At 38.6% G+C, this 23,831-nt stretch overlaps 1 protein-coding gene across 7 annotated transcripts in view; it reads left to right on the forward strand.

Moving 5' to 3' along the window:
• Eya4 (EYA transcriptional coactivator and phosphatase 4) overlaps nt 1-23,831 on the forward strand; it is a 198,368-nt gene that overhangs the window by 166,363 nt on the left and 8,174 nt on the right. For all 7 annotated transcript variants that reach the window (XM_013026795.1, XM_013026796.1, XM_013026797.1 and 4 more), the window contains 3 exons: nt 14,750-14,839; nt 20,735-20,793; nt 20,901-21,061. In XM_013026795.1, coding sequence (XP_012882249.1) covers nt 14,750-14,839; nt 20,735-20,793; nt 20,901-21,061 — 310 coding nt within the window. The remainder of the gene's footprint in view (nt 1-14,749; nt 14,840-20,734; nt 20,794-20,900; nt 21,062-23,831) is intronic.

Below are 23,831 nucleotides of genomic sequence, written 5' to 3' on the forward strand. Positions count from 1 at the left end.
ACATAATATATAATTTCTAAGTTAGTTACTCTTTATAATTTGGGGTGCATACTGAAAATTCTGTTATTGATGGAGTTTATACACTTTTCAGACAACAAATTAAAGGAGTTCTTCTGAAACATCATTGGCACGTCAGAAAGACAGAGTAAAACCTGTTGAACTGATTGCAATAATTTTATATAGCCAAGTTCTATTTTCCCTATTTAAACAGTCCAACTTGAATACATTACCCCCTAAAAAGAGCCCTTCAAAGCAGACACTGTTCAAAGCAGGGGCTGTTCCCAAGCATCTGTGCTGGTCCTCTAGTGACTAATCAGTGGTTAGAATACATCTTTTGGGATTATCTGTGAATTGTTAGCATATATCATGACTCTAAATCTTCATCCTTTCTTGGAATTTTGATCTTTAGAAATAATGAGATCATTTGGAACCAAGGCAATGAATACAGGATGTGATAAAAATGTCATTATGTACTTATTTTCCTTCTGTCAAAAAATACCATAGAGGAATGGAATTGCTTTTTCTTAATTGACTCATGCACTGACTCCAAAAGCAAAGCCAAGAGCAGATTTCTCCGACTTCTCTGCAGAGGGGTCACTGATGAACCCACTGCCTTTGGAAGGTCACTGATCTGCTGCTTGTTCACATGTTAATGTTAAGGGCGTCATTTTTGTCATTTCCAAGTGTTACCTAGAAAACTTTATCAAAACAAAGGGGTTTCTCCATGCTTCATGATGCATAAGACAGCTCAGAATAGGAAAGTAGGGAGTAAAGCAAGGAGAAGAAAGAAGCTAACTTTTCTTTATTGCTGCCATTGTGCCAGGCAGGAAGCAACATGCAGCTGGAAAGTTAGCTTGTCTCCTCAGTGTGTGGAGGAAATGTGCTTGGAAAGGTGTGCAATAGGGGCAGTGAATCACTGGAAGGGATTAATGTCGAGCTCTGGCTATTTGACCCTAGATTAAAAACGTCTTCCCCTTACATCACAGGATGTCCACTATCTACCAGAATTGTACTATATACATATGTATAATTACCTATATTATAATTATATATAATCCTTAAATGAAACAAAAACATGGATGTCTCATATAGGCATTTGTGTAATTTCTTTAAGTTGTAATAATCTGCATTGTTGTTTTTATTTTGGACATTGGGATGTTTTTCCATCAAGAGGTAAAACTGAAGAGGTTTTCAGTAAATTGGACTATGGCAGATAGTATCAATAACGAGTTTTCGTGCAGAATGTGAGAAGAATCATAAACTTGCTCCCATCATCTGGCACAGCCAATATTTTGGCATATTAGAAGCAGGAAGAGTGGTGGTTGAGGGGAGAAGTTTTAAGTCAAATGAACTGTTTGAAAATCCAGTTCTGATGCATATAGCCTTCTGATGTTGGAGAATTACTTAATTCCTCAATCCTGATATCTGCACAATGCTAATAAGGGAACCATCTCAGCAACGAATACGAGTTAAAGATACAACATGTCTGGAGGGTTTAGCAGAACACTCATTGTCAATTAACATGAGAACTAAGAGGTGTAGTGGCTTTCGGAAACACCATCCCTTACTTTTAACAATTGTTCTGCTGTAGTTGACAGTGACACAAATTTCACACAAGAGGAAACTGGGATGATGAAGGCTTTTTTGTTGTTGTTGTTCATGAGGCTTGAACTCGGGGCTTGGGCGCTATCCGTCAGCTCTTCAGCTCAAGGCGAGCGCTCTACTGCTTGAGCCACAGTACCACTTCCAGTTTTCTAGTGGTTTATTGGAGATAAGAGTCTCACAGACTTTCCTTGCCCAGACTGGCTTTGAACCATGATCCTTAGATCTCAGCCTCCTCAGTGGCTAGGATTAAAGGCGTGAGCCACCGGTGCCCAGCTTGATGAAGGCTTTAAGTTGCTTGATCAAGGCCACAGAATGACAGATGATGACACATAGACAGGAATCCAGGTTAGTGTCCTTACAAGCCATGTTCTTCATACTATTATTTCTCTGGAAGAAATATTGTTATTTACTGAGAGGGAGTCAGTTACAATTGACCATATATAGAACAATGCTTTTACTCAGATTTGTTCAAGAAAATTAAAGTGAAAATGTTTCTTAGGCCATTTTTTCCCTAATCAAAATGAAAATATTCTTACTGAATTCCCTTAAAACATAGACTGCCTTATTGAGTAATTATTTATAGCTTCCTTAATAGTCACTTTATCATTGATATACTTAAAAAAATCGGTCATATGACCTGAATTCAGGGCCTGGGTACTATCTTTGAGCTCTTTTACTCAAGGCTAGTGTTCTACCACTTTGAGCCATAGCTCTCCTTCTGGTTTCTGAGTGGCTAATTGGAGATAAAAGGACTTTTCTGTCAGGGCTGGCTTCAAATCGTGATCCTCAGATCTCAGCCTCCTAAAAAGGTTGGATTATAGTCATGAGCCATCGGTGCCTGGCATTGTCATGCTTCTTAATGACAGTAAAGAAATTGCCATTGGCTTTTTTTTTGTGAAAATACTGTACAGAGGGGTTACAATTACATGGGCAAGATAATGAGTACATTTTTTATCAAGCATTGTAGCCTCCTCCTTTGTTTCCCCTTCCCATCCCTTCCCATCCTCTCCCCCCACCCAACCCTCCCCCCCCCCACCACCAAAGTTGTAAAGTTCATTTTCGACATAACGACTTGTACATCTCATTGTTGCAATGGGTCCACCTGTAGCCCTATTTAAACTATTTGTTTTTTCCCTTCCCCTCCACAAATATAACAACATTAAATACAGTGAAAGCAGGGGTTATACCGTGGTGGAAGGACATACAAAGCAACAAAGAATTAATCTTATATATGTGTTAGAAACAATTGCATGAAAGAAAAAAACATTTGAATACATATCTTAGGGTTCAGAATCTTACTGCATTGTTGGTGGGAGTGTAAACTTGTTCAATCACTTTGGAAAACAGTATGGAGGTTCCTCAAAAGACTCTACATAGAGCTCCCCTATGACCCAGCAATCCCAATTTTGGGCATTTACCCTAATGTTCACAAACAAGACCACACTAAAGCTACCAGCATGACTATGTTTATTGCAGCATTATTTACCATAGCTACGATATGGAGCCAACCCAGATGTCCCTCAGTAGATGAATGGATCAAGAAAATGTGGTATATATACACAATGGAATTCTATGCCTCCATCAGAAAGAATTGCCCCATTTGTTAGGAAATGGAAAGACTTGGAAAAAATTCTATTAAGTGAAGTAAGCCAGGCCCAAAGAAGCATAGGTCCTATGGTTTCCCTTATTTGCAACAACTAGTATATGTCTGACTCAAGCAGAAAAGGTCAGCTAAGTTGATGTTAGGGAAATGAAGCCATTGGCTTTTAGATGGTAAGGTGTTATTCATGTGGCCTGTTAAGAAGTAGCTAAGTAAAAGATGTTAGTTCAGCTCACCTTCTCAAACTGTGACCTGGATAGCGTTGGGTTCACTTCAGAGACTCTTACTTCCAATTAACCACCTGAAAACTGAAAGTGGAGCTGTGACTCAAAGTGGTAGTATGCTAGCTTGAAGCAAAAGAGCTTAGGGACAGCACGCAGGCCCCAAGTTCAAGGCTGTAAGGGAAAGACCAAACCAGGTAAGAAGTGGTGGGAAAGTACTGGCATGTTTGGTTCTTGTCTTCTGTGGAAAAGTATCTGAGGATTTCTGTAGTTTCACTGCAAAGATCTTGGAAGGTTTGAGACAATTAAAATGTGATAGTTTAGAATTGCTAAGTGGAAATGACATTTAAGGAGCAAGGGTGAACCTAGTTAATCGTTTGGGAAGTAGAATGTGTCAGTAAGAGATGGTTATTGCCTGGGCCTGCAGTGTTTGTTAAACAGAGATGACTGGGTCTAATCCCCAAAGTTCCAGAGGCAGTAGGTCTGAGATGGAGCCCTAGATTTTGCATTTGGAACACATACCCAGATCACTGATGGTCCTAGGTCATGTTTTGAAAAACACTGGGAGATTTTCCAAATGTTATTTCTTGAGAAAGTTTGGTCTGAAATGTGTTCAACAATAGCCTTGACCAAAGTGATTTGAGGAATCCTCACAATTTATGACCATTCTGTATGGATTATCACACTAAAGAGTTTGAGATCTTTTGGAGTAAAGAGTCATCTGTAACCAAATTGAATACATCAGATCCCTGATATCCTTATAGTGTGGTTGAGGACTCTGGAGATGTCAGTGTGGTGATCAGCTGACCACTGGGGACTTTTCACTGCTCACAGCAAGAAAGTGATCAGGGACTTTAATTTGGAAAGGGGTGAGGAGACCTCTAAGCTGGAAATTGTTCTGAATCTTCCGTCCTTTTCATTTCTTAAATCACTCTGATTTCTATAACAGGATAACATTTTGGTATGGCATCGTGATGTTTCAGAGGTTTTAGGCAACGTTTCATGTGCACATATTCTATCTCCTGGGCTATCTTTATACCAAACACATGAAGGCGAGGCTACTCTGACTGAAAGGATCAGTGAGAGACTGGAGAGTATCCACTTCTTCCATATTCTTCTTCCATATTGCTCTCCCTCATTCTTCTCAGAATCCCAGGTTGCTCCAAATGCAGTCTATGAGGCAGTCATCAATTGAAGGAGCTCTGAGCTCAACCTTGGAAGCAAAGCTCATGCCTGCATGTGCCGGAGGGCAAGTCATTTGATCTCAGTGCCTCTTTCCTCATCTGAAACTGGTTATAATCTATTTCCTTTCTGGAGTTTCTGGGTGGATTAAATGAGATAATATAAATATACCAAAGGGAATCTCAGATATGAAAAGGATTACCTACACCCCAGGTCAGAGAAACTTAAGTAAAAATACACATTTTTCCCCCTCAAATGAGAGATGACTCAAGACAAATATTTCCAGACATGCAAAAGGTTAGTATTTAGTCTTACATTGCACAGCTGGGTTATAGAGCAGCCTAAAATAGGATGAGCCAAGAGATGAGGATTTATGTAGCAGAGATGGAAAATCATGTCTGGAAATTACCACCCCCACCTGTCTGTCTACCTGCATCTCTTTCCCTCCCCGCCCCCACCCATGTATAGGTAGTGGATAATAGTGTCACTTTTTTCTTCTGGAACTGTGCTTAGCACTTCACTGAGTTTCCTGTTCAGTCCCCATCCCCTCAGCTTCACCTCTACCCTATGTCATCGATACTGCATTACACCATTTGTGAGTGGCAGAGCCAGCTGGAACTCACACCTCGCTTCAACAGCATCTTAATCTGTATGTTCGCGTGACTTCATATTTTCCCCTCACAACCCATAAAATGAAAACTGGTGCAAGCCAATACTTCAGGGGAGCCATGTTGGCTCATAAATGCATATTGATATTTTTTTAAGCTTCTGGGTAATTCTACTTCCATTATAAATAAATAAGGCAGAATTTCCAAGGCACTTCCCGGTATGTTATCACATTCTGACTCTACTCAGTTGTCAGCACTCCCTCTTCTGAGAAGAACTATTCCTGGATCCTTACCACCATGGCAAGTGAAGGAGGCCGGCATCTGCTATGCGGCAGTGAGCCTAGTGATGGGTTTTGCAGCTGAGCGCCCGTTGACATGTACAGTTTTCGTCACTGCAAGAATCTAAAATGGGAGTTTATAAATTTGGCAGGAGGGAAACTCGGGATCATCCATCATCTGTTAGAGTTTATAAAGATTATTCTTGTCTCTTGATTAATTGTATAGATTGTTTTGCCTAAGGTTTTATTTTTACATAAGTTTCAGTCATTTTGTGGGAGGAATGGAGGTGAAAGGAAGTTAAAAAATGTGCTTTAGGGGTTTAATTTCTTTTAGGGCACGAATGTTTCATTTGCTATGAAACTATGGTTTTATAAAATTCTTCCACAGTGAAGACTCAAACTCAACAGAAAAGACTGAATGAAAGGTAATAGTTGTTTTGCATATAGTATAAAATTGAAATTCTCACTCTTTGCTCATTTTAGACAGCACCTATGTTAAGAGCAATGCTAGGGAAACAATAGCTCATGTGGAAAATTGTTTACTTAGAGGTTAAACAATTGACATCTGTTCGTATTGGAAAAGATTTCTGTGAAGAGAGAAACAGCATTGCCTGGGTTGTAAATGACAAAATAGTCACAAAGCTAAATATTGACATGACTTAATAGGAAGTAATTAGAACAAGTCAAGTGTTAGGACGATAGATCAGAGTCAGCACATGACAGAATCAACCCCAGGCCTGCACTTTGTGTCTAATAATAATTAGGCTTGGGGCTGTGTGCTGAGATAGAACTGAGTTCAAATTCTAGCACTACATCATGATCTTGGATCATCTGTTTAGTTTTGTGAACATCAGTTGTGTTCTATATAAAATAAAGAGAACAATCAAAGTGATCATTTGATTATGAAGGTTAAATAAGCTATGTACTATTTCCTAAATCTCTGTTGATTGACTGCCACAAAGTAGAGAGACATTCAATAAATGTAATGTTATTTAATTCCAATAAAATCAGAAACGCTGAAGATCAAATGGTTTCTACAGAATTTCTTTCTATCTATTGGGAGATTCACTCAGTGTTGTGAGGTATTAGTACTACTTATAGCCAAGGAGATTTGCGTCTGGTTTGGGTAGATAGAGGTAATGGATGTTGCTAATTAAATATGAAAGGTAACAATGTATAGTCCCTTTACCTTTTTGTATATAGAAAAGAATTGATAGAGAACACAAAACTCTTAAAATATGGAAAGTGTTTTTCATGGTGGCTCATATATTTTTGGTAGAATGGTGGGGTGTGGGGAGGTGTTGTGAGTGTGGGTATGGGGGTATATATAAATATAGTGGACAGAAATATAAAAGTAAGGGGCTGGGAAGGTGGCTCAGTGGTAGAGCGCTTGCCTTGCATGCCTAAGGCCCTGGGTTCGATTCCTCAGCACCACATAAGTGAAAAGAAAAAAAGCCAGAATTGGTGCTGTAGCTCAAGTGGTAGAGCGCTAGCCTTGAGCTGAAGAGCTGAGGGCAGCACCCAGGCCAAGAGTTCAGGCCCCATGACCGGACCCCCCCCCAAAAAAAAAGAAATATAAAAGTAAAGCCAAATCAAGGGCCATGATCTTTCTCAAAATCTGGTTGAGTTTGAAAGACATTGCTACCTGTTGGCTCCTGTTCCCAAGCCTTATGTTTATTTTGGAGAAATTATTTGTTTTCCTGGGCTAGGGGCTAGTCAAGTATCTTAACTCACTTTTGTTTGAGACCAGTCTTACCAAATGATTGCTAGCAGCACATTAGATAAGGAAAAATACATTGAACTACATCACCTCTTTTTAAAATTTGAAGCTAATATAACAGAAAGGCCCTATCTGTCTCTTAAAAAATACTTCTTCTTACTATAAACTCCTCTGAAGTTTTCAGCCTTTCACCTCTGTTGATGATCATTCAGTCTTGAGATGAGGGATTCCATCACGAACTTCCTTGAATTCCTTTAGTCATCATCAACCCTCTTGCCTAGAAATTAATGTCTCACCTAGTAATTTATACCTTTCATCAAACACAGCATCACCTTTCTCCCTGAGGTCCAAGGCAGCTGTCTTGGGCATATTTCTTGCCATCCCATCATACTAGATTTCTTTCAGTTCAGTCTTACCTGGTAAGCCTCAGCAATTTGTCTTTTTTTCTTTCCATTATGAGAGTTTTACTATATTAATCCAGTAATTTTCCTTTGATTCTGTATATTCTGAATTAATGTACTCATTGGGGGTTGGGATTTCTTTCTTTATTGGATTTTCTTTGGATTGAAACTCTACAAGTGGATCCTTTGCAGATACATTGGGCGATGATCCTTTTCTTGGTTGCTCACTCCTTAACAATGATTCTTATTCAGTTGCACATGTGTTGTTTACATTGAACACTCGACTTATGAATGAATCCTTTTAGTTCATATCAAAAATTGGCTCATTCGTTCACTTGTAGGAGCAAGCTTCTCCATAGATAGCTGACTGCATGACTTAAAAAGGTGACACCATGAGTCATTTATTATCTCACGTTTAAGACTTCATCGTTCTAAGAAGGGGAAGAGAAAAGCAATGCACACTTATTTGTAACTTTAAACTACTCTAGAGAAGCCTAGTTCCCATAAAATTGTACTGAGCCCAGACCCATTAGTCCCAGGAAACCAGACCACATCTGCTCTTATCTTCTTCAGCGGTCCCTGGCCATCATGGGAACACTAAGCCCAGAGCCTCTACTTAGTCTACACGTATGTGCCTTCAAGCAATGTTGGCGTGCGCTGGATTCTGATTCAGTAGATCTGGGGCAAGGTTTCAAGTGTTTCTGGTGTGTGAAAAAGCATGTTGAGCAGCAGGGTCATCAGCAGTGGCTTCTTAAGCTTGTTTGTCCATAGGAATCAGTAGCTGGCTTTGAAATGACTATTTCCTGGGTCCCATGGCAGAGAATCTGAATTCACTGTTGTGGCAGTCTGGACAGCTGTATCGCTACAAGCTTCTCGAGTTGTTCTCATGGTCAGCTTTCAAGGACTGATGCTGCAGATGTGATCCTCCCAACATGGACTTGTAATGTGTGCCTGTCAACCTTCTCTTGCATAAAGCTTCTCTCCCTTTATCCCTTTGCATCTTCATCAAATGAGCCTTGCAAAATAAAACCCACAGATGCCATCAACCGCTGCCTGTGGCCACAGTTCTCCTATGGGCTCTGGGTTCATTCATTCTTCCAGCTGATGATTTCACACCTTTTGTTCCTTCAGGTCTTCACAGCCTCTTTCCAATTCTGCATGAACTTCCTCTGTGCTTTCTGAGGGGAGGGAGAAGCAAACTGAGAAGGATCTCCTCTTCATCCTGTCAGTAAATCTGTGCTAACCTGCAGCCACACTCTCTGCTCTTCAAGAGGCCCTCTCCCCTCTGAAATGCTCGCTCCCTGAAACAACACTTAGCTTTTCTCCTGGATTCTCCCCGCCACCATACTACGAACAGACATGTTCCTTTAACAGGAAAAGTTTCTTGAGAGCCATTTCTCTTTCTGTCTCTATTCAGAGTTAGAGGAAGCACCCTCTAGCCAAGGCCAGTGTATCCAGCTCAGGGAAGAATTTGCTTGTGTTCTTTCTTAAATGAATCCCATCCCTTTCCTTCTGCAGCCTGAGTCATGCTACCTATGGTCTTTCTCACAGCCTCACGCAGGAAATGAATTGTCACCTCCAGCTTTGAGTGTTTCCCACAGTCACTTCTGGTCCTGGCTAATTCCATTGCCCCTCTCAGTCCTCTGCTCCGAAAAAGGTCCTGCCTGCATTGTCTTTGAGTTTAGCAACATCACTTGACCTCAGGGCCCTCTGTATCTTCATATGCAGAATTCTTCCACCCCAGCCTTATCACTGCTTGAAGCACATGCATTTATTTGGATTTTTGTCTGTTTATCCAGATACCTCATCTGGTAATAATATAAAACTCCTAAGTGCAGCATTCTCTCTGTCTTGCTTGCTTGCTTATTTTTTTCTTTCTTCCTGGGCTTTCTTGTTTGTTGGTTTTCTTTCCCTACTAATTGTCTTACTATTTTTTTAAAAAATTTGTCCAACAGTTAAATGTTCAATAAACATGTTCAAAGAAGAAATTTTCCTGAAGCTATTTTCAATTCCCGCTAAGAACTCTTACACGCATTACCAATTCATCGCAGTCATCTCAACTACACAGTTTACCTTCTGATTTATGACTATTAGTTTATGTATCACAGCTGATTCAAGAAGTTCATATATTTTCAAACATCCAGAGAAATTTCTACCTTGGTTTGTAGAGCCAGTGTATATTCCTTCCTCTGTGATGAGTTTCCACATCTTCTGTCTCGTGGTGGACAAGAGTACAATGTCTGTGTGTTCCAAAGGAACAGCAGTTGCAGGAGCTTGAAAAATAAAAAAAAGTCTTCCATTTTTTAAAAAAATATGTAATTGCTGCCTCTCCTGAGATATTTTTACAGTGTGTCCCCAGAGAGAGGATTCCAGCTGATGGCCCAGTACAGAGCAAGAGGCACATAGACAGACTGTCTGGCTCCAATTTATGCTCTGTGCTAACATGGCTAATAGGCATTTGTATTTTGATTTAGAGAAGTGCTGTTCTTGATCCTCACTTGGTTCTACAGTGGTAACTCTGGCTTAGACTCACACGTTTCAAGGCCAAGAGCTATTTGTTTTCTCTATCTTCTTCTGTCTCCCCGCCCCCCAACAAAATGCCTTGGGAATCATTTCAGTATTTTAATAGATTTGTACACAAAATAAATTGGCAGTTCGCTTTTCCCCACATAAGACCCTGCCGAAGAGCTTTGAACCTTTCTGAAGTGTTACGTATGCACAATAACACGTACCAAAGCTTCCACCAAATCCTGCCCACTTCATTATTATCCCACTCGCCCTCCATCCGAGTTTTCGTTATCACCTCATTTTACATCATGAAGTCACCATTCCCTCCGCTTAACTGGAAAAGGCAGCCGCTCTCGACTGAAGAGGTGTCCGTAATTTGGTAAACACCTACTGAAGATGAGCCAACATCTCTGTATAAAACTTGAGTTCCCTCCAGATACGTTCTGCTCTCGAGCGCCTGGTAAAGCAGCCAAGCTGCAGGCCCTGGCACTCAGGCACAACAGTCTGGCATGGCTGGGGGGGCCTGCTATGACAGGAAGGCCACGCCCACCAGATGCGCAGTCATCTTTCTTGGATTCTTTTATCTGTGGGTCCTTGAGCTGCAAAAACGCTGTACTATAATCTGGTTACTTAAAATGAGCTGTCCCAGTGACTGAGTAAGCTGGGGGAAAAAACACAAGTAAAATTAATATTTCAAAGGAAGCCCTCCCTAGGCATTCTCCTAGCAACAAGATCACCACATTTTACAGTCGTGGTTTTCCTTGGCTCGTGACATGACTGTCCCAAGCCATCTCTGCCAAGCCTATCAACAGGCTTGCTCTCTGGAAACCTTAGTAAAACAGGACTAGTTCACACTTTGACAAATTTCAAGCCTAAACGTACCCAGTTAACAAAAGTTACTTGTGCCAAAATGCTTACTAAGGCCTGGGCTCCAGCAATGTGTAATGTGCTATCGCCACAGTTTGCAAAACAAATGGACAGCTCTTCCAGGGCCCTGGGGTTACATTCCAACGGAGCACACAAATACAGTTTTCATCATACCATATGCTGTGCTTGCGGGCTAGAGGACACTTGCATTTCTTAAAATTATATTTGTTTGCATGCTTATCAGATGCACAAAATGCATTCTTCATGGATTTTCCTCTTACTGTTTTGGATAGCATAAAGAATTATGTAGTTCAGAAGCATGGAATCGATGAAAATAACTTCAAAGAGGAATGGTCTGTTTTCTCCCATATTCCATAAATCGGATCTGTAAATGCAAGGGATAGGAGGAACAAACTCAAGATATTCAGTGATTTTGTTGGAAATTTTTAAATGGAGAAAGCATAGAAATTTGTGAACTAAGAGTTTAACCAGCCTGGCTTCCAGGAGGAAATCTTTCAAATGAAGGTCCTTCTGCTCATCTGAAGCAAAGCTCTTTAGGGCAGGAATCTTCAGAAACATAGCAGCAGAGTGTGTGACTCGGTTTTATTGTCTTGCATCAGTGAACATTCCTCAAATGCAGAGGGCTTCACTAATGGAATTATATGTTTTCATGCTATAATTACATTTGATTTTTCTTGATATTTCTGTAGACCTTTGTTCATGGTTCCATGATTAGGCAGGATATTTACAAGTTTACTGTATCCCTGGACTACCTAATGTTCACCTCACCCCAAAATAGAGAGCTTAGTAAAAAAGGAACCTTCAAGACATTTTAAAGACAAAAATGTACATTTTTAAAAAATGTTTTATTTAGGCTTGGATGTAGCTCAGTGGCAAAGCATGTGCCTAGCAAGTGCATTGTCTTGGGTTTGATCCCCAGTACCAAAAAAACATACAGTAAAAAATAATACAGTAAAAAAAGTTTTAGTCAGCAGTTGGAGAGTGATTTCAACAACAGGAAGAACATGAACCAAAGGAAAGTAGGGAGGAAGGAAGGAAGGAAAGGAAAGGAAAGAAGGAAGGACAGAAGGAGGCAGGGAGGGAAGCAGGGAGGGAGGCAGGGAGAGAGGGAGAAAGGGAGAGAGGAAAGAAATAAGGAAGGAAGGAGGGGGAGGAAGGAGGGAAAGAAAGGAAAGGAGAAAGAAAGAAAGAAAGAAAGAAAGAAAGAAAGAAAGAAAGGAAGGAAGGAAGGAAGGAAGGAAGGTGCTTGAAGTAAACAGAGTAAGGAGTCCATCTGAGTTCTAAAACTCATTGAGACAAAAAAGAAGGCATTTAATATTTTTATTTGCTTTGGAATGAATATTTGTTGGCAAAATGATTTATTAGACCTGTGGATGTATGGGCCCAAATGGTTCTATCACTGAAGACTGATGAAGGAAGGCATAGAGTCCTCTTGGTAAAGCATCCTGAATGTGTGCATTCTACATCCATTTGGGGGCTAAAATAAAATCTTTAGCTCAAAAATAATCCAGAAAAATGCCTACTGGGGAGATATAAACGATCAGAAAAGCACGTTGAAATCTGACATATAGTTACTGTCTTACTGACTCACATCGCATCTTAGCTTTGTCCGACATGCCTCAAGGTCCTGGTAGCACTCAGTTCCTATATCTTAACATGCAATTCCCGATTGTCTAGGTTTCAGTGAGTCAGAGGAATAACACTTTAGAAATGCTTTCACACCAGAGCTATCCCCACCAAAGCATTCTGAGTAGAGGGACTAAGAAGTTGGTGAGTGCAGTGTGGTGGGATGGGAAGGGCTGCTGGTTGCGAATGGAATTCATTTAGGGGCACAGATGACTATCACAAGGCCTGACCTGGGTTGGGTGTTCTTATCAAAAACCTGAAGTTAAGTTAGCATTTTATTTCCTCATGTTTAAATACATTTCTTGAAATGCCATTTATTATGATGTTGAAAGCACAATTTCAGTTCTCTCCTCTCAAATGCCTGTAGTCTGGCTGGTGGCCCAGCCACTCAACCCAAATCACCCTCTGAAGTCTTCCAAAATAATTTCTCAGCCAAAACCAATAGTGTCCTTCTAGACGTGTCAGCCTTTTACTCAAAAACATTCCTCTCTCTACTGACACCCATCTGGCCTCAAATTCTATGGACTTGTCCCTCCTCGGTTTTCTATTTCCCATCTCTCCAGAGTCACACCTGTCATAGGTTGCCCTCAGATATTCCACTTTTGATGGTTTCACCAGGAGTCTGTACATGAATTACTACCCTAGCCCTGAATTCCCCGATTTTTCAGTGCCTTACCACTTCTGATACCTGGTCTTTAGCTGCAGTGAATCATGGGCAAAGTAATAAATCAGGTCCCGATTCTCAAGTCCTTACTGTTTAAGATCTGGGTTTCTGTACACGAACTGGAGTCCTTTTGATTCCTGACTCACCTTTTACTTTTAAACTTCAAAAAAAGCATATATTGTCTATCCGGGTTCCATTTAGTGAATGAATGTTCTTTTTATTTATCTTCTACCCTTCCCACTTGCAACTCTAGTGAAATACATGTCATGCCAACTTTATACATAGTCAGATAGCAATTTCTATTATCTTTTTTAATCAAAATGCAGTTTATAATCAAGCAGCTCGTCTTAGCCTATGTTGATGTAAACTTGCCTTAGGCCTATTTTTCTCCAACTTCTAATTCTCATTAGCACCATGCTTAGATGAAAATCCTTTCCTCTTTTCAGTAAACTTGTCACAGTCTTCATTACTGCCCCCTTCATTCCTCTCTCCTAAAGAATTTCAATGGACTGTGTGTAAACCATGCTGTACAATCAAGTTGGCCTTCATCCTCCTCCTGTCATGAATACACAGCCTTTTGAAAAAGTAGAATCTTACTCCATCTTCACCTGTATGAAATTCCTAACAGTATCAGTATATACCATTGCCTTAACTTCAAGAAAAACACCTCTTTGGATAATTTTGTCATCTTTTTAATAATATATACAACTTAAATAGTTAACACAAAATCCATATTTACAGGCAGGTACAGTGTGCATTTTAGTGTACAAGATTTGTGTATATCTGTACAAGTCTGTAATTAAACACACCTATCATCTCAAATATTTAACATTTCTTTGTATTAGGAACATCCAAAATTCTTTTTTCTGTCCAGTTTGAAGTCTCAATAGATTATTCCTAACTATCACCACCCTCCTTCACAGTTAATAGAACACTAGAATTTTATTCATCTGTCTGTATTTTTAAACAATGAACAGCCTCTCCTTATTTCTCCCATAAAGAATGTGTTTTTTAATATTAAAAAGCTTTCTATTTATTGAAATACCTTTACTAACTAAGTATACTGAGGTGATTCTTTTTTAAAAAAATGACTGTAAAGGTGATGTAGAGAGGGGTTACAGTTATGTGTCAGGTAATGAGTATATTTCTTTTTGAACAGTTTTACCTCCTCCCTCCATTTCCTCTCCTGACCCTTTTTATGAGATGATTCTTTTATTCTTTGATACTGTGACTTATAGTAATCTAGTGATATGAGTATAATAATATACTTATGTCTGGCATAGTCATTAATTGGCTTTAAAAATATTCAGTACTTTTTAAAAAACTGGTTGGTCCTAAGGAATGGGTTTTGAATCTTCCACCTCTTGACTATATACACTTAAGATCTTTTTAATAGGAATTGTGGCTATTAAGATTTGGCCTCATGGTGCAAACATTTTTTTTTCCAGGATCCCCCAATGGCTGTAACCCTTGGTCTCCGAATGGAAGAAATGATCTTTAATCTTGCTGATACCCATCTGTTTTTTAACGATTTAGAGGTAAGAATTTTTCAAAAGGAAGAATAATTGTTTGCAGCACTTAGAAACTTAGGTGGTTCTGTATGTGTAATAAACTTGAGACAACGGAAAGATAGCGACAGGGTTTAAGAAATTTGTGAGCTTGTCAGGACAACACACACACACACACACACACACACACACACACACACACACACTAGCATGAACAGAAAGTGAAACTGTGGTCATGAATAACACCTACATGACTGCCGTATATTGGGAAGAAAAAATGCCCAAAAGAGAATATCTGTTTTGCTGCCTGTGCCAGACACCTCTTGTACTCTCATTTTTCAGTACTTCGGCGACTACTTCTGGCACCGTTGGAAGTAGTGTTAGCCTTCCCAGGTCAGTGAGTTACCAGACCATATTTACAGATGCTCCCAACATCTCTGATCACTGAATTTTGTGCATAATCTAAAACCTAGCTTTGGACAATGTGATCATTTCTCCTTTCCTCCACCTCTGGGTAAAACAATGCTAGAGCTGTTTACATAAGACTCTGATGAATATGAATGCATTTATTCTCCCTTTATCAACATTTTTCCCTTTCAAACTTCAAATGGCAATACTGTATGTAAATGGCAGACAAAAAGAAGAGGAAAATTACAGTATGAATGAAAGGTAAAACAGACTAGGGACAGAGTAGTGTGCAATGTACTCTGTGTACAAAGCACCCAAGTCGTTAGGCGTCTAGACAATGAAATTTTTTAAATAAATAAATAGATTAGCATAGGGCAGAAGTCCTTCTTGAGCAAGTATAACTAGACTGAAAGGGAGATTTCTTTTTTGTTATGACATATGTAAACTTAGTTTTATTTTTACAGTGAAATAAAATGGTCTATACCCACACAACAAATAGTGGGGAAGATTGCTATATGGTTCCTCACATTGTTCTAGACATTTTATGTTGAACTTTCCACTAATTAATTGACAGTATTTTAAGATAAATATATGTATCACATTACATTCATGGGGCAACAACTGTCTGGTCTATAGCACAAAGACTGCATTTAAGGTAACCTCCAAGTTAAGCAGTCTTTGATGTCCAATCGATTAGGCTAAAACAAGCAAACATCCAGTGAATGACTTAAGTTTTTTTTTTTTTTTAAGTTGACAAGATCTAAATCTAGACTTAATTACTTTTGAGACATGTGAGAAAAATAATGTAAGTCTCAATGTAATCCATAAGTGTATGTACTGAAAATGAGCTGTGTCATAGCTGTTTGTTGTTTTCTTGGAGTTTAGTCAGTGTTTTCATTGGATAACAAAATGACCAAAGAGGCTTTTTAAAAATGAACACAGGACAGATCAGTATTCTTTGCCAACTTTTCCAGTTTTAGATAATAAATTATAATTACCTCTCTAAAATCTGATTTAAGTCAGTCCTGCTGTTTGTTACTATCCAGTATATAAAATCCTCTGGCATATACTTGTTGATGGAGAACAGATTTGAACTTTCAGGGAAGGTGGAATTTGAAATACAGTGGTAATGATTTAGCTCTGTTTTCCTGTTGCTAACATGGATGAGATTCAACCTGGTGACGATTTTAAGATGATTACTCCCTTCAAATCTATAAAAAGAAATAATCTTACTTAGTCTTATCCCAATTTACGGTGCCAATTTTATTTGATTAATTTTTTTTTACTAGAAATACATTGGATACATGAACTTTTAGCTTTCCTGTTGAAACATCTAGAAACAAGATGAAAGAAATTTACTACTCAGCTTTTAACAGAACTCTAAAGTAGAAATGTGCTAATAGCACATGGTGTTACATACCTTTAGCAGGTTTGGGTAAACTTGATCATCTATGAAAATCTATAACATAACCACTAGAGTGCTATGAACCTTTGCATTTGAGTTAGACACTATGTAAAATGTCCTCTCAAAATATGTCAGGATCTTTCTCAGAAATAGTACCTGATAAAATAGTGGTATCAACTCTCTCCTTTCTGATTCTGTTTTAGAATGTGATGGAAAACTTTACTTTGTTTAAACCCTAAAACCTACTTATTCAGCCATACCACACTTAATAGATTAGATCTGCATACAAATGGACTAAACTCTCGTTCCTGCATGCATTAGCTCATCCATCTAGATAAGGAACTAAAAAATGTATTACTAAGTAAACTTATAAAATCTGAACAATAGTGTTCATGATCATCTGGAATCATTACATATATACCTCTAGACTTCTGTAACTGACATTCAAAGTCTACTCTACTTGCACATGTTTGTTTCTATAAAGCTCTTGCAGCCAGAGTGCAAAGGTTCCCTAAGAGGACTTATTTCCGCTTCTGTTGACAAAGAGAATAATTCCTGACGAGAGTATAACTATACCACGAGCTTACTGTGGATTTTTATTCCTTCGGTAGTTAAATTGAGTCTTTTTTTTTTAACTTTAAAATCCAAACTGGGATTCCAGCCCTTCAACATATGCAGTGCCAGCTGCTCCTCTTAGAATTCCTGGAAAGATACAAATGTAATTCCTTCTGGTAGCCTCGCCTTTGTCTCCACTTCTTCCTGCACAACTGCAGAGAAGGTCAAATGCTCACTGCACTTACTGTCCCCCACAAAACCAATGCTCTGCTTAAATCAGATGTGATTTCAGTGAGATCTGGAAAAGTAGGCACCAGGGACTTTGGGGTCACAAAAGTGAGGGGAGGCTGCTGTGGAATCTAACAGGAAAGGATCAGAGACAATTCTGTGGTCACCTTGGAAGACAAAATTAAAACATTTTAAGATTAGCACCAGATACATTTCAAACATTTGAGGTCTTCCACTAAAATGTGTTAAACAACCAAAGTAAAGTACTCTATTTGATTTATTATTATTAATTTTTTTTTAGCTATTGCAGGTTTGGGTTAAAAGGATTGTTGCATAGTTCCTCAGAGTGAAACCAATTGAAGACCAATTATTTAGTTTTTCCTGAAAATGTCAGTAATTGAAGTTCAAGTTTCTTTCACTGGACTATAATCCTCAGGCAATCGTCCAGAGTCAACAGGCACAGTTAACTAGGCATAAATTTAAAGAGAAGTTAGATTTGGAAAAGCCTCAAACATAACTTCGAATACAGAGTACATGGTCCAATAAGTTTGATATACTGTTGTCCCCAGGAGTAAAAAAATAAATTTGGGGGCAACCTATGTATAAATTCATCATGTGAATGAATACTTGAAATGTCAGAGGAATTTCTGTGAAAAGTAGAATGGGGAATATTGGAGAAATAACTTCTGATTACCAGAGTAATTTACAAGAAACTCTTGTCCCCCCTGACTTTTTTGTGATATGATTAGTTTATTATCAAAACAGGAAAATTATTTACATATGAGGAAATATTTCAAACTTCACTAGAGTAGGTAGGTAACTTTATGTGTTGCCATATTAATATTGATTTCAATCTACACTTTTTTCAAGAATATCACTATCTCTAAATAAGGAATAATTCTGCCCTAGAGGATCCTTTGGTATTTCTATATCTTAGGAGAATTTTATTTCTAAATTTTCATGCTAACTAGTTAAATCTCTGTATCTGTTGAAAGCACAGTTCAATTGCTTTTTCATTTGCTTGTAATATTTTTACCTGAAATTGTGCTGGAAGGCTACCCTTCCTGTACGAATAGCTTGGCCTCCTTTCAACCAATTCTTGATCAAACAGAAGCAGATGCTTCTTAACGTCCAGCTATGATTATGAGGCTTAGCTGCTGCTCTCTACTTTGGTTTATCCCTCCATAAAGATCTTCTTAAAGTCTATCATCTAGGATAGTGTTTTCTTTTTTTTATTGTGAAAGTACTGTACAGAGGGGTTACAATTACATGGCAAGATAATGAGTACATTTCTTATCAAGCCCATCCCATCATTCCCCCTGACTTTGCATTTGAAAATGTAAATGATTATGATAATGCTGTCAAAAACAATCATTTATCTAGATTCCTGTCATTTTTAAGAGAAAAAAAAAACTTTGAGGAATTGAAAATCTTCTGGAAACACTCCCTTCCCTGGAGAGTTTCTAGTTGCGTTAAATCTACCCCATGAATAAAGGTAGAGATTTCATTGTAAAAAACACTAAGCCCAAAATTTATATGAAACTTAGAAACTTTATAAATTAGTAATCTGGATTTTCAACAGAAATGAATTGTGCCTCTCACTGAGTTTTATAGTTTAAAGGAAGCCAGAGATATCTGAAATAGAATGGATGTGGTCCTGATAAGAAGCTGGAGTCTAGACACTCAGTGTTAGTCTACAGACACTACGAAGCCTGCCATGAACAGGAACAGTAACTGGAAAGCCTTTGTTGTGTGACCTATTCCCAAATTAATGTGAAAGCTCACACCTGTCATCCTGGCTTTTGGGGAGGTTGAGAATGAAAGGATCATGCTTTGATGCCGGCCCAGGCAGAAATGTTTATGAGCCCCCGTCTCAACCTATAGTTGGGTTCAGTGACACGCTGCTGTTATCATAAACTATACGGGGGATTGATATTGGGAGGATCAGAGAGCCAGGCCCTGAGAAGGCTTTTTCCCAAGAAAGGGAAGGTAGACATGGTTCACATACCTGTGATCACAACCACAATAGGAAGTCTAGAAGTGGGCAGAGGGCAGCTCAGGTGTCCTAAAAATAATAATAAAAGATGGGGATAGAGACGTGACTCAGGGGTAAGCAAGCACGAGACTGCGAGTTCAAATCCCAGTACTGCTAAAAAAAATAATTTTGAATGGTAAGCATTATGTATAGAAACAGAAACTGTACAAATGAAATAATTTGAGGGAAATAAATACAGTTCTAAAGGATAACCAAGACTTAATCTGAAGGTTGTTTTAAATTTTTTTTTGCCAGTCATGGGTCTGAAACCAGCCAGGGCCTGAGTACTGTCCCTGAGCTTTTTTGCTCAAGGCACTATACCACATTGAGTCACAGCTCCACTTTTGGTTTTCTGCTGGTTACAGATATTCTCATTTTCTCACAGTTTCCTGCCCAGACTGACTTTGAGCCGCGATCCTCATACCTCAGCCTCTTTAGTAGCTAGGATTGCGAGTGTGAGCCACTGCCACCTAGCTGAAGTCACTTTTAAAAATAATAACTAGTAATTATAATTTATTATTTTGATTTATGGATCTATTCTTCTAAAGGCTAGGTATTTTACATGCTGTAAGCAATTTCCACCTTTAGTTAGGTGATATTTTACTAGAACTTTGCAGATTATTTGATGGCGGAACAAGACTAAACAATGCAAAAGTCCTAGATTCTGGCTAATTATCAGACCTATCGTATAGTTACATTTTCCTAAAGCTTTTGGCATTTGTAGTACATTTGATATGGTAAAGCTTCACCTTTTACTTCTAGATATTATTTTTCAATTTAAAAAAAGCTGGAGAAAGGAAAATATCATCTTCTATGGTTATGACCTTTCTTTGTATGTTAAATACAAGAACATTTGAAATAACAACCCCAGTTTAGCCCAAAGCAGGATGACATGGAAATCTCATGGGTCACCATAATTCAAAATTAAGCCCTTCTATCACAGCTCAGCAAATAATAAGAGTGACCGTATTAATTGTTCAGGCCACACTAGATTCACTTTGCTTGAGTGTGCACAACAGAAAGAACTAGAAGAAAGCGGACATGACAGACAAATCCAAAAAAGAATAGCCTTATCAGTATTTGTAAGATTAAACTTATTTTTTTGAAATCACTTGCCAGAATTATTTGCTGCGTGTTTTCATACCCCTTCGTACTTCAGATCATGGAGAGCAGAAATGGTGCCATTTTCCAACCTCAATAAACCAGTTTGGGGTTGGAAGGTATGTTGGCCGATGCTGCCATCTGCTGGCCAGCATATGAGCACAGGTAGTAATGGTTCCCTTCTTTTAAACAGGAGTGCGATCAAGTTCACATAGATGATGTTTCCTCCGATGATAATGGACAGGACTTAAGGTAAGCCGTGCCTTTCAGTCTGCTGTTTCCTACAGAAATTGAGCTGTGGAGTTTTGCACATGTAATTATTTCTTTTATTTCTTTTTAATGTATTTTGGGTGTTGCAGTACCTACAGTTTTGCAACTGATGGCTTCCATGCAGCTGCAAGTAGTGCAAACCTTTGTTTGCCAACAGGTGTAAGAGGAGGAGTGGACTGGATGAGGAAGTTGGCTTTTCGTTACAGAAGAGTAAAAGAATTATATAACACCTACAAGAACAATGTCGGAGGTACGCATGGCTTACTTCATAGAATAAAGGCACCACGGGTGTAGGTAGAATTCAAGCTTAAGTTTCACATGAGAGATTGTCTGACTGTAAAATAAGTCTGTGAAAACTCAAGTGGCACAACATTGAGCCTGAATTTTTATTTTCTTAGAATTCATGGGAAAAAATAACTGTAGAGAAAAGATGCATCCTATACCAGTAACTGGGCATTCTTTGTGAAACTGTGCTCAGTTCTTTCATCGAGATTTATAGGAAAGTATTTAGCTTACTTCATCTGTTGGTTCTTGTGACATTGTAAGTGAAAATCAGTCCAAAAGCCAAGGAAGCAGTGGGAAGACTTTTTTTTAAAGACAATGGCCATCTTTCCCTCTCTGTAACCCTATCAACACAAATATAGACAGTGATCTACAGCATTTAAAGACACTCAAGAGTACTGTTAGATTAGTTTTTAAAATCACATGTTAGCTGACAGTGTATCTTTTCCATGTGCATGATTTACTGTGATTATCAAAAAGTTCAAATATCCTGAAGTTTGGTGTATTTTATACTCATCAATCTCTTTTCCAGAGGATATCAAAAACCTGTGACATCCCTATGATCTATGAACATGGATGATATCTGTTTTTAAGAGCAATTTTGGGTCAGCCATATTCCTAAGATTAGGCATGAGGTTATAGACTATTCTTCTCTTAGGGTACTTGTTTGTTTCTCTTTCTTAAGAAAAGTGAAGGAAAGTCAGGAGCTGGTGGCTCATGCCTGTAATCCTAGCTACTCAGGAGCCTGAGATCTATGGATTGTGGTACAAAGCCAGCTAGGGCAGATGAGACTCTTATCTCCAATTAACTACTCAAAAACCAGAAGTGGTGCTATGGCTCAAGTGGTAGAGCATTAGCTTTGAGCACAAATAGGCTGAGTTCAAGCCCCACAACTAACAAAGAAAGAAAGAAAGAAAGAAAGAAAGAAAGAAAGAAAGAAAGAAAGAAAGAAAGAAAGAAAGAAAGAAAGAAAGGAAAAAGAAAGAAAGGGAAGGAAGGAAGGAACGAAGGAAGGAAGGAACGAAGGAAGGAAATTGAATGCAAAAGAGAATACACCTGTATACTACAAACAAAAATATTCACAAATGTCATAGAATACAGTGAGCTATGTAAAATTTCAGGTTTTATTAGATACACCATCCATATGCATTCAAAGGGGGGTAGTGCGGTGTTTGTTTCCCTTGTCTTTGTCTAGCATGAAAGCACGTAGATGTTCCATAGATACTCAAGAACTGAATAATATGAATTTAAGAGCCAAAGAGTTTGGTTATGGAAGAGCTTCATTTCCCAATAGGAAACCAGACCTAATAGGCTTTGTGGGTTCTACCTTGCCCCTGTTCAAGGGAAAACTTCTGTGTTCTGTTTTACTCTGGTGCTGTTTATGAGACCCTTTGTACAAATAAATAGATGTTCTCATTAAAAATCAATTGTGGAGAGTATATTTAACTTTAACATTAACACATCTATTTATAATTGTGATCCTTGTATTCTGAATACCTCTTAAGTAAGAAATCTTTCAAGCTCTGGGTGCTGATGTCTCATTCCTGTAGTCCTAGCTACTCAGGAAGATGAGATCTAAAGGTCATTGTTCAAAGCCAACCCAGGCAAGAAAGTCCTTAAGACTTATCACCAATAAACTACCATGAAAATCCAGAAGTGGAGCAGTGGCTAAAAATGGTAGAGCACTTGCCTAGATCAAAAAGAAAAAATCTCAGGTACAGCACCAGGCTCTGTGTTCAAGCCCCACAACAGAAGAAAGAAAGAAAGAAAGAAAGAAAGAAAGAAAGAAAGAAAGAAAGAAAGAAAGAAAGAAAGAAAGAAAGAAAGAAAGAAAGAAAGAGAGAGAGAGAGAGAGAGGGAGGGAGGGAGGGAGGGAGGGAGGAAGAAAGAAAGGAAGGAAGAAAGGAAGGAAGAAAGGAAAGAGAGAGAGAGAAAGAGGGAGGGAGGGAAAGAGAAAGAATAAAAAAGAAATCTTTTGATTGGATTTATACAGTTTTATAAAGATCTTCTTTTAACAGAACTGCTTTTCATTTTTTGATGTTTGTTTTCTATGCCGAGGACCAAATCCAGAGCCTCATATATGGGAGACAAACACTCTACCATTGAACTCTATCCATAACCCCATAGCTGCATCCTTTAAGATAAAATACCATATCTCTTCCTTATGTATGCAAATCAATGTAATTTATATCATTGTAATTTTGGCATGCTTTTTAGGGTTTAAATTTAATTCTTAATTTCTTCTATGATAGTGTTAGTACTACTTTTTAAGAAACTTTCTGATAAAGCCCTCTCATCATGTCATTCGTGCTGTTTCAAACTGGAAATGATTGTGGTTATTAAGAAACATTTTTCAGGCAGGTATAATAGCTGAGATTTGTGTATATAATCCAGCAGAGCCCCACTGATTTTCCAGACTGATGTATTGCACACTTTTGAGGAAGGATGCTGTGAGTGACAGAATGCCCTCTGCCTGAGAGTCTAGATTCAGAGAAGTCAGAAACTGGAGTCGGCATCTCTACCATTATGTTCCCCATATCTAGCCCAGAGCCTGACTCCTAGGAGTTGTCTAACCAGTATTTATTGAATAAGTAAGTGGATAATCTATTCTAAAGTGAAGGATCGATATTAACATGTCTGATAAAGTTGAAATAAGAAAAGATCTATTCTGCACAGAAGTGACACCAAGTTAGACCTTCCTGAGAAACTCTTCAGCTCCTGACTCTGCTTTGCCCTTC

This window comes from Dipodomys ordii, unplaced genomic scaffold, assembly GCF_000151885.1.
Source record: "Dipodomys ordii isolate 6190 unplaced genomic scaffold, Dord_2.0 Scaffold97, whole genome shotgun sequence".
Classification (NCBI taxonomy): Eukaryota; Metazoa; Chordata; class Mammalia; order Rodentia; family Heteromyidae; genus Dipodomys; species Dipodomys ordii.